Genomic DNA, 12,023 nt, shown 5'->3' on the forward strand with positions numbered 1-12,023 from the left:
ACATATTCACAGCCTTTTCCAGAGCCAAATCTTTTTCAGGCAACAGTCTTCTCGAAGTCCATTATCTAGGATTCTGACAACTCTCTGTCTTTAATGAGTGAAGTTTCCAAATCTCCAAATTCACAGGACTTACTCAGTGTGTGAAGCTCACCTCATTATTGGTCAAAGCTTGTACCTTGTTTCTGATCACAGGAGAAAAACTTGAATTTCTCAAACATTATTTTTTTTTACTTCAAACAAAATACTCCTCAAATTTTTTCATAGAATATTCAACGCGAAAGCTGTCTCGACAATTTGAAAACTGTTATAGATGTCACGTGCAGAAACGTAGGACACTTTCCATTTTCCATCCATCTCTCCCATTCCACCAGCTTCTAAATAAATGTTGAATCGCTGTTTGAAGTGTTTCCAATTATCAGCTAGATTGCCAGTAAACTGCATCGGTGTGGGAGGACTTAATTTATCCATGCTTATGAACTTTTGTCTTCTCTTACTCACTCAGACACTTCTGACACCATGTTATACTTGTTCTTTCAAGAAGAACGACTTTACATGGGTTTAACACTTAACTGATTTTATTTTCCTTGAGCTGCTTCAACCGACAACCCCCAGTTTCTCCGGGGGTTTCAGGCAACAGAGTGCATTGCTTGCTGGGAAATGTGGTTCTTATTTATACACACAATTGCACACTGTTGACTTGATACCTTCTGAGGTAGGCTAACCATAGTTCTGATGTCTGAAAGAACGTTTAGGATAAGGAAAGAGAATACTGACCTCCACCATGTTTGGTCCTGTCCTGTCTCCCTGATGATTGGGAGATGAACAGCCACTGCAATAAAAGAAACATCCATTAAACTCAACTCAAACCTCTGAAGATGCTGGACAAATGTGAGTAAAATATACATGCAGGAAAATAATCTCGGCTCTAGTTAATTCTGTGATAATTATATTATCACAAATATTGGGAAAGAGAGCTGAGTATTGCCATCTTTACCCACCCATCCTTGTCAAGGACTGTTTACTGCAAGGTTAATGCAAAGCTTGAACTCTAAGATGCCCTGGTACCATTCACTTTGGATGAGACTTCACTGCAATTGAGTGCCTGAAATAAGTTTTAAGTACATATTTCATATATTAATATCTTCTGACCATTACAGTTTTTACGGTGAATTTTCCCTGCTTTTATTGGTAGAAGTTGTCACACTTTCTTTCTGAATTCTGTTTCCGTTCCTGCACAGTAGATATTCACTGTGAGTCCAGGCTTGCATCCACCTTGAAGAAGGGCTCAGGTCCGAAATGTTGGTGATAAATCTTTACCTCCTGTGGACGCTGTGAGACCTGCTGAGCTCCTCCAGCATCTCTGTGTTTTGACTACAATCACAGCGACTGCAGACTTTCATGTTTCACCCCAGACATACGCCCCATCCTGTCTTCAACTCATTAGCTGATGCACTGTTCTTAAAATCTCCTTTATAAGAAGTTGCCTTTGCCAACAACACCAACCCAACTTTCAAAGACAGGTCAAGGCACCTTTGAAGGGAAGGGGTTTGATGGGCTGATCACCGTATTTGACGCAATGTTCCTGCATGCCTTTACTCTGACAGACCAGGGCTGCTGATTGTTGAGCATGAGTGACAGGGTCCAACTCACCCCTCGGAGCCGTTGAATGGGATTGGAGAGGCTGAGCTATAGCCTGGACTTCTGCTTGGGCTTGTGTTCAAGCAAGTCAAGGTGTCAGGCCAAGGGGAACACTGAGAGAAACAACAAAAGGACAGTGAGCAAAATATCCCGAGTACTTGCGGAAATGTGCAGGTACCCCCAGCTAACACCTTACCTCACTCAGGACCGTGGCCTCGTACGCTGGCTGATACTTGGACCTCTCATGCGGGGAACGCTTCTCTATTTTCTCTTTATCAGTCTTCAGTTTCCTGTCTGCACCTTTGGGCTACAATTTGGCAAATGATCAGTTCATTATTATTATTTTGCAGTTATCAGGCTCTTGATGCATACAAATTTCCAGCTGGGCTTCCTAATGTAGAGAAAACACAGAAACGCTGGAGGAACTCGGCCGGTTTCAAAGCGTCCATGGGAGGTAAAGATATTTACCGATGTTTCAGTCTAGAGCCCTTCTTCAAGGCGTGAGTGAAAAAACATGGTCGGAATGAAAGACTGGGGAAAGAAAGGGGGAAGAATGGAAAGGGGGAGGGGAAAGTACAGACCAACAGATGAAAGGTGTTAATTGGATATTACATTTTAAAATTTAAATTTAAAAAAATCATTGTAAAAAGGCCATTTTGGCCCATGATTCCATGCCACCCAATTACACACAATTGATCTACAACCCCCGGTGCGTTTGAACGGTGGAAGGAAACTGGAGTGCCCAGAGAAAATCTACGCAATCACAGGGAGAGCTTATGAACCCCTTACAGACAGCATGGGATTTGAACCCCTGTCCCAATTGCTGGTGCTGTAAAAGCGTTGCGCTAATCGCTACGCCAACTGTGCCATTCTTTCTTTGTGCTTACTCTTTCTCTCTCTTTCCCCTTTTCCCTCTGTCTCCTTTCACAGAGCCAAAATAATTTCACACCTCTCCTCCTATCATATACAATTAACACCTTTTGTCTGTTGGCCTGGACTCCTCCCCCTCCTATTCTACCCCTTTTCTCGCCCCAGTCTTTAATTCTGCCTGTATGCTTTCACTCATACCATGAGGCAGGGATCAGGCCTGAAACATCAGTAATATATCATTACCTTCTATGGGCACTGTGAGACCGACTGCGTTCCTCCAGCGTGTCTATGTTTTGGCTACATTTGCACACTTTCATATTTCACTTCCTCATGTAGAATCTATTTGTCAAAAGAAAGTCATTTAGTGGGTTTGGGACCAACTAAAGTTGTGAAGATGCTTTGGAAATACCTTTATTTTTAAAACTGAATGTGGGTTTTCATTCAAATTCTATGAAAGTAACATTTATTTGTCCAGAACCTGCTTGTTCATGTTTTTGCTTTGACATCGCAGGTAATTTTATCATGGAGGCTCTGGACTAACTCTTCATTTAAATTTAAATTTAGACATGCAGCTCGATAACAGGTCCTCTCACCCCATGAGTCCGTGCTGCCCAATTACATCCAATTAGCCTACAATCCCTGGTACGTTTTGAATGGTGGGAGGAAACCGGAGCCCCCGGGGAAAACCCTTGCAGACACAGGGAGAATGCACGAACTCCTTACCAACAGCGCAGGATTCAAACCTCAGTCCAGATCACTGGCGCTGTAACAGCGTTGCGCTAATGGCTACGCTACCCATGCCACCCATCTTGAAGCTGACACAGTGTCAGTATCATGGTTCCCCAGCCTGGTGCCCACTCTTTATCAGTATAACTGGTAGACCACTGGGGAAACCCAGTTAATTGCTCAATATGCATCCACAAGCGACAGGCACCACTGAATAAGAAGGAACTTTGTCTGACATGCTTGCTGCTTTCCTGGTTGTGGTAACTGAAGCTTCTATAAAACCTGAGACCAGCTCATGAAAATCCATAGGGTGGAAATCTAAAATAAGGAAAGATGCTGGAAACATTTAGTGGGCCAAACTGCTTCAACCTGAAGTTTTATCTCTCATTGTTCTTTCTCTCCAGACACTGCTTCACCTACTGTGTATTCTCAGTATCTTTTATAACTGAGATTCATTTACTTCACAATTGTCTTTTTAGGGCTTCTATAATGTGATTGTAGAGTGTATAAGGTGCAAAAAATTATTGAGACCCCCTTCCACCCCGCACATGGCATCTTTCAGCTGCTCCCGCCAGGGAAGAGATCCAGGAGTATCAGAGCCAGCGCCACCAGGCTGAGGAACAGTTTCTTCCCACAGGCAGTGAGAATGGTGAATGAGCAAAGGAACTGCTCACACTGACCACCAGTGACTTTCTGAAACAATATTTATTTATTTAAGTATATGAATACTTCCTGCATATGTATTGTTCGCCTCTGTGTGTGTGTGTTATGTCTAGTGATGTGTCTGCATGTTTTGCACCGAGGACCAGGGAACGCTCTTTTGTTGGGTTGTAATTGTCCAATTAGATGACAATAAACTTGACTTGACAATTATCTGAGGCTATTTGGCGCCTTCAATGGAATCAACAGTTCATATCTTGATGTGGCCTTCATGTCAGTGGGAAATTGCATCCAGATCCCATTCCAAAGCATAAACCCATTCAGAGAATTGAGAGGGAGACTTTAATCTGAGATCTGGACCTTACAGATTTACTAGATCTGACGCTGCCTGTAAGGAGTTTGTACGCTCTCCCCTTGTCTGCGTGGGTTTCCTCCAGGTGCTCCAGTTTCCTCCCACCCTTCAAAACGGTTAATCAGGGTTAATCGGGCAGAACATGGCTCTAAATTTAAAAAATAATTCTAAAAAGATGGGCAGCAGTGAAACCTTTCATACCTTGATGAAGGGTTCAGGCCCGAAACATTGGTTATATATCTTTATTTTTGCTTTATAAAGTACACTGTTTGACCTGTGGAGTTTCTCCAACATGGTGTGTTTATTTCTTTTCTAAAGAGGATGGGTAGCATTTACCCAGTCACCCAGGGACAGGACATTTGTCATTAAGCTGGGTAGGGTGCAGAAAAGATTCACAAGGACGCTACTAGGACTGAACGAGAGTCTGGATAGGCTGAGGCCTTGAGCAATCGAGCAGGCGGAAGTGAGGACAAGGTCTGAGCTGCGAGGTTCCCACTGACTAGCTCGAGAGACCGATTTCTAAAGTTCTGATCCCTCGAGCAGTATCAGTGAAAACAGAAAATCTCTGATCTTTCTGTCATGGCTGATTTTGGAAGCCTGCTGTGTCCAGATTGGCAGCTCTGTTCACTTCATTTTCGCAGTGGTGGCATTTCAAGAATATTTAATTGGCTGTAAACTCTGAAATTCCCTGGAGCCTTTCTTGTTCAAATTGTTGATTGACTCTCATTGTCCAAATTCTCCAACAAAGGAGAATCATTAGTAAATCACAAAATTCTGTAGACGCCATGGTTGGAGTAAAAACACAAAATGCTGGAGAAGCTCAGCAGGACAATTAAGAGAGAAGCTGGTGTGTGTGGATGGTTCAATGTCTCCTGACTAGGCCAACACTTTGATAAATGGAAACAATATCAAGCTGATTCAGGTAATAGGCCCTTTTGGCCCACGAGTCCATGCTGTCAATTACACTTGATTGACCTACAGCCCCCATATGTTTTGAATGATGGGAGGAAACTGGAGTGCCTACAGGAAACCCACACAGACACGGGGAGACCCCCTTACAGACAGTGCCGGATCGAAACCCCAGCTGCTGGCGCTGTAGCAACGTTGCGTTTACTGCTACGCTAACCGTGCCGTAATGAAGTGTAAACTGTTGGTTGGCACCTGTACAAACAGACAAACTGGTCTGTTTGATGGCAGTGAGATCCTGTTCTAAACACAGCAAAAATGTTTGGTACCTTGAATACTTTGACCTGACAACTTGCAGAGTGCAGGTGCTCCGTGTAGTCTCCACTCTCGCTCATCTTGAAGGTGTCGACCTGGATTCTGAAGGGGACCCCCTTCTCCCCACCGTTTTTCCTGGGAGTGAATTCTGTGCTGATGCAGTGAACCTGAAGGACAGAGATGGAAAAGGTGTCATCATCAAGGTTGGTCTGCATGATGCTGCCGAACGTGCTTTGCGCTATGTAGTCGGGGAACTAGTTGCAATCTCAATGGAAGAGGTGGCAGGTACAGATATTGTTGCTCTGGACAAATTCGACGACTTCTTTAGCTGGCTGCTTGTCCACAGTGGAGGGGTTCCCTGCTACATTTACCCGACTCATGACTGAAGATGGAGAATGCATCACACTTAGTAGAGTAGTCGATTAAAAAGTTCTGCTGGTATCAAAACCATTCTTCAACTTTCCTTTTAAGAGTGTAAGACTCATCATATCGACCATCTGATCACCTCATTATAGGAAGGATGTGGAGGCTGTAAAGAGAGTGCAGAGGAGATTCACCAGGATGTTTCATGGACTGGAAATTATGAGGCAAGGTTAGTTGAGCCAGGTCTTTTCTCTTTGGAGTGTAGAAGGATGAGAGGTGACTTAATAGAGGTCTACAAGATAATACAAGGCATTGGACAGCAAGCACCTTTTTTCCATGGCAAGAATATCTGTACAAGGTGAGGGGAGGAAAGTTGAGGGGAGATGTTTTTTTACACAGACAGTAGTAGGTGCCATGGTGGTGGAGGCTGGTACAATAGGGACATATAAATTTGACAAGCACCTGGGTGCAAGAAAAATAGAGGGTTATGGATGTGTGATAGGGAAGGTTTAGTTTGTTGAGTAGGTTCAGACAGGTCCGCACAACATTGTGGGCTGAGGGGCCTGTACTGTGCTGTAATATTCAATGAGATTTTATATTAAAGCTCATCAACTGACTCCAGTTTGAATGAAACTCAACTACCTGTCCAGCGGCGAATCGCTGGCCTCTTGTTCTGCCCAAGGGACAGGAAGGCAAACTGAAACAGAGTAGGGTATAACTGATTGTGTGGCAGGAGGCTAGAGAAATGAATGAAGAGGGAAAAGGCACAGGGGATATGGGTAAGAGAAGAAGAAAGGAATGCGATACCTGAAGAGGGTCAGTAAGGGGAGAAATGGAGTGAAATAAAGGAAGGAAGAAGGAAAAGACACAAACCTGAATGGAGACAGAAGTTTGTTTCTTTGGGTCCCAGAGAAACTCCGCAGCATTCAGCAAGGTGGGGTTTACTTGAGGATCGACAATTCCAACTGACAGGGGAATATCTGATGTAACCAAATCATTTAAGAAAGAAAGAAAGTATGTCACAGTGTGAAAGTAAGCTGCAGTAAATGATGGATCAGCTCAATGACATATAAATACTTCTGACCATAGAACCATTTCCTGATCAAAGCAAGATGGGTGACGTACTCCAGAGCTCTACCCTCTACATTGGACGACATGGGGTACGGAATCATATTCTCCAAGTAGATCCCTGCCCTGCTCTGAAAGACATTGTCAACTCACAACATGAGGAGTTGTGGTTACTACCCAACAGCTCACAATTGCCTGGTGTAGCAGGTTAATGCACCAATGCATTACGCTGATACCCACTACTGTTCCCACTTCTTTCAATGCCTTATTGGCATCAGATGGATACAAAGTAATCCCTGAGTAATCAAAAGTTATAATTTCTCTGCCACACTGAGTAGGTGTTGCCCACTCTGGAAATCCTGATAAATTGCCGTTCTGTGGAATGCAGAAGGTATCCATGGCAACTCCTGCCAACTGTGAGCCAGGAAGTGGGAAGAACACTTACAATACACAATGCAAAAGCAACAATCGGTCATTTCAAACGTGTGCATTGGGATAACCACTTCCTACTCGCAGAAAGTCATCAACCAATAGTAGCCCTTCACACTGGCACTTTATCCCAGTAATTAACTGCCAATATACCGGTTAAGGTGCCAGCGTGAACACTCGCGAATCAGCAGGCAAGTGTCCGATCACCGCGGGGATGGACCCCCTAGGTAGGGTGTATAGGGCGATCTGACACCTGCGTGCCGGTTAGCCCAGTGTGAAGAAGACAGGGGGTATCCTGGGATCAATTAGTAAAGATGGGTGCCCCTCGCCCCTAGGATGCCTGGTGGTGAGTGTGAAAGGACACAGAGATCCAGTTAACAGTGGTCCAGTGTGAACAGCAAAAACGACTTCTTGAACCAGATCACTGAATGGCCAATCTACTGGTTCGCCAGTGCAAAAAGACATCGTGATAATATTTCTTGTTAATCCGAAGCTAAACATCATGATAAATACAACAGTGACTAAATGACTGTGGATACAGAAGATGGTCATATACTGAGGATGGGGCAGATTTGAATGGGCTGAATATCTATTTCAGCTCCTATATATTGTGGCCCTCTCTTTCAAAGAGGTTTGTGCCAGATGAAGAAAACAACACATTCTAGTGTATGGTTATTGTTATGTGTGCTGAGGTAGAGTGAAAAGGTTTATTTTGTGTGCTGTCCAATCCATAGATCAATTCAGTGGAATGAAACATTGGAGCAAAACATGGAAGTCTGCAGACTCTGTGATTGTAGTAAAAACACAGCGCTGGAGAAACTCAGCAGGTTGAACCGTGTACTTTTATGTAGCAAAGATAAAGATACATAACCAGCGGGCTTGAGCCCTTCATCAAGGTGTAAACAAAATGTCAGCAGGCACCCGAACAAAACAGAGGGGGGAAGGGGCAGGGGGAGGTGCACGGTCCCACAGGTAGGAGGTAATAGGTGGATAAAGGAGGAAGGGCACATCAGCAAACAGGGGGAGGGGGATGGCTCTGTGAATGGAGAGGGAAGGGGGAGTGGAGAGCTGGAGGAAAGAAGACAGAGGGAAGGGGGAGGAGAGGGAGAACGGGGAGTGGGCTAGCAGAAACCAGAGAAGTCGATGTTAATGCCTTCCAATTGGAGAGGGCCCAGATGGAAAATTAGGTGTTGATCCTCCTACTCCCAGGTGGTCTTGGTTTGGCAGACTGAAACACAGCACAAAGAGTTGGGGTGCACAGAGAGATCCATTTGAATGGAGTATGGGGAATGTTATTTTATGAGCATGGGGGTCATTCTGAAAGAACTGCCCTTGAATCTAGTGAGGAGGTCTACTGGGAGCAGCACACAAATGTAACCTTGCTCTGAGACTATTTTAAATTGAGGCTTTTACAATAGTAACTTGTTGCTTTTTAGATGTGAAGAAAAGAATGTTTGAAGAGTAAGAGCTCAAAACCAGCACTGAGCTCGAGGTCTACTCAGCAGAGGTGGAACCTGTCTTCCTGTATGATTCAGAGACAAGGATCCCCGACAGCATGAACCTCAGTACCCTGAAGAAGACCACTGGGTGAAAAGAGGAAACTACTGCCCAACAACAACATCACCAGCATCGAGGGTCTGTTTACACTCATCTCCAGTGGCAGACGGAAGGCAAGTGTAATATTTGCATTTATTTTGGGGCGGCATGGTTGGTGTAGTGCTTAGTGCAATGCCTTGACAGCGTCAGTGACCAGGACCAGGGTTCAAATCTCGCACTGTCTGTAAGGAGTTTGTATGTCCTCCCTGTATCTGCGTGGGTTTTCCCTTGGGAGCTCTGGTTTCCTCCCACCATTTGAAATGTACGGGGGGGGTGGGGGGGGGTGGAGGTTAATTGGGCATAAATTGGGCACCATGGACTCATGGGCCAAAATGGCCGGTTACTGTGCTGTATGTCTAAATTTTAAAAATAATAAAAAATGAATCCATATATAAAAGCAAAGATGTAATGACAAGATTTTAAAAGGCATTGGTCAGATCACATATAGAGTATTTTTGGAGTAGTTTTGGCCCCATATCTATGGAAGGATGTGCTGGCATTGGAGAGGGTCCAGAGGACTTTTATAGGAATGATCTCAGGGATGGGAGGGTTTGCCATATGAGGAGCATTTGTTGGGTCTGGGCCTATGCCTGCTGGTGTTTAGAACGATAAGAGGGGATTGCATCGAAATATACTGGTGCAATTGGGCAGCCAGAGTTTGTAGACCAGAAAGGCCTGTTACTGTACAGTATGTCGAAAGTGGTCATGAAAAGGATGTTTCCTGTAGTGGGAGAGTCTAGGACCAGAGGGCATAGTCTCAACATAAAATGACACCCTTTTAGAACAGAGATGAGGAGAAGTTTCAGGGTGGTGAATCTGTGGTTTTTGTCTGAGGAGGCCAGGTCATTGGGATTTGTAAGGGCATCAAAGGTTATGAGGAGAAGGCAGAAGAATAGGGTTGAGAGGAAAAATACATCAGAGAAATTAGAGACAGCATTGGGTCCAAAGAGAGAGCATATCAATTGGCCAAAAAAAGTACCGCAACCGAAGACTGGCAACAGTTCAAGATGCAGCAAAGGAGGACAAAGGGATTAATCAAGAGGGCAAAAATAATTTTTTTTAATTTAAGCTTGTGGCAAATATAAAAACCGACTGCAAAAGATTTTATAAATATGTCAAGAGGAAAAAATTGGTGAAATCCAGAGTAGGTCCTTTGCAGACGGAATCAGGGGAATATATAATGGGGAATAAGGAAATGGCAGACCAATTAAATTCTTACTTTAGTTCTGTTTTTACAAGAGAGGATACAAATAACCTCCCAAGGATGTTGGGAAACATAGAGACTAATGCAAGAGAGGAACTGAAAGAAATCAGTATCTCTAAGGACATGGTCTTGGGGAAATTGATGGGATTGAAGGCAGATAAATCCCAAGGGCCTGATAATCTACATCCTAGGGTACTCAAGGAAGTGGCCATTCAGATAGCAGATGCTTTAAGAATTATTTTCCAGAACTCGATAGACTCAGGATCAGTACCCATGGATTGGAGGGTAGCTAATGTTACCCCACTATTTAAAAAGGGGGGTAGAGAAAAAGCGGGGAATTATCGGCCTGTGAGCCTTACATCAGTAGTGGGCAAAATGATGGAATCCATTATTAAGGATGTAATAGCGGAGCATATGACTAGCAGAGAAGGGATCGGACGGAGTTAACATGGATTTACAAAAGGTAAATCGTGCTTGACAAATCTATTGGAATTCTTTGAGATGGTGACAGGTAAAATAGATGGGGGAGAGCCAGTGGATGTGGTGTACCTGGACTTCCAAAAGGCCTTCGATAAGGTCCCGCATAAATGACTGGCTTCCAAAATCAAGGCTTATGGGATTGGGGGCAAAGTATTGATGTGGATTGAGAACTGGCTGGCAGGTAGAAGACAGAGAGTTGGGATAAATGGCTCGTTTTCTGAGTGGCAGGCGGTGACCAATGGGGTGCCACAGGGATCTGTACTGGGACCCCAGCTGTTCACAATTTACATTAATGATCTGGATGAGGGGATTGGATGTAATATCTCCAAATTTGCAGATGACACTAAGCTAGGAGGGGTTGTGTGCACGGAAGAGGGGGTCAGGAAGCTCCAGTGTGATTTGGATAAATTGAGGGACTGGGCAGATACATGGCAAATGCACTACAATGTGGATAAATTTGAGGTTATTCACTTTGGTAATACAAACCGGAGGGCAGATTACTATTTGAATGGCAATAGATTAAGAGATGGGGAAGTGCAGAGAGACCTAGGGGTACTTGTACATCAGTCTCTGAAGGCGAGCATGCAGGTACAGCAGGCGGTTAAAAAGGCAAATGGTATGTTGGCCTTCATATCAAGAGGGTTTGAGTATAGGAATAAAGATACCTTACTGCAGCTGTACAGGGCCTTGGTGAGACCCCACCTGGAGTATTGTGTGCAGTTTTGGTCACCTTATCTAAGGAAGGATGTTCTTGCAATGGAGGGAGTGCAGAGGCGATTCACCAGGCTGATACCTGGAATGGCAGGAATGACTTATGAGGAAAGATTGCGCAAATTGGGATTGTACTCGCTGGAGTTTAGAAGATTGAGAGGGGATCTCATAGAGACATATAAAATTCTGGCAGGACTGGACAGAATGGATGCAGGTGGGATGTTTCCAATGATGGGAAAATCCAGAACCCGGGGCCATGGTTTGAGGATAATAGACAAACCATTTAAGACCGAGATGAGGAGGAATTTCTTTATCCAGAGGGTGGTGAATCTGTGGAATTCATTGCCAAAGAGGGCACTAGAGGCAGGTTCATTAAATATATTTAAGAGGGAATTAGATATATTTCTTCAGTATAAGAGTATTAAAGGTTACAGAGAGAAGGCGGGGACGGGGTACTGAACTTTAAGATCAGCCATGATCTCGTTGAATGGCGGAGCAGGCTCGAAGGGTCGAATGACCTACTCCTGCTCCTATCTTCTATGCTTCTATGTTTCTATGATTTGAATGGTGGAGCAGACACGATGGGCTGAATGGCATCATTCTGCTCCTATGTCTTGTGGTCTGACAACATTCTCCTGATGCTAGATTGCTGAAACAGGAACTCTCTGCCAAATTCTGTTATGGCAAGAGATTCTCATTTGGAGA

At 44.2% G+C, this 12,023-nt stretch overlaps 1 protein-coding gene across 4 annotated transcripts in view; it reads right to left on the bottom strand.

Annotated features, from left to right (window-relative positions):
• Window positions 1–12,023, bottom strand: part of LOC138747568 (transcription factor CP2-like) — a 66,649-nt gene that overhangs the window by 25,917 nt on the left and 28,709 nt on the right. For all 4 annotated transcript variants that reach the window (XM_069906901.1, XM_069906904.1, XM_069906902.1 and 1 more), the window contains 5 exons: window positions 6,704–6,810; window positions 5,482–5,634; window positions 1,835–1,945; window positions 1,651–1,751; window positions 775–829 (listed from right to left, as the gene is read on the bottom strand). In XM_069906901.1, the coding sequence (XP_069763002.1) occupies window positions 775–829; window positions 1,651–1,751; window positions 1,835–1,945; window positions 5,482–5,634; window positions 6,704–6,810 (527 nt within the window). The remainder of the gene's footprint in view (window positions 1–774; window positions 830–1,650; window positions 1,752–1,834; window positions 1,946–5,481; window positions 5,635–6,703; window positions 6,811–12,023) is intronic.

The sequence above is a fragment of the Narcine bancroftii genome, chromosome 12 (assembly GCF_036971445.1).
Source record: "Narcine bancroftii isolate sNarBan1 chromosome 12, sNarBan1.hap1, whole genome shotgun sequence".
In the NCBI taxonomy this organism is placed as follows: Eukaryota; Metazoa; Chordata; class Chondrichthyes; order Torpediniformes; family Narcinidae; genus Narcine; species Narcine bancroftii.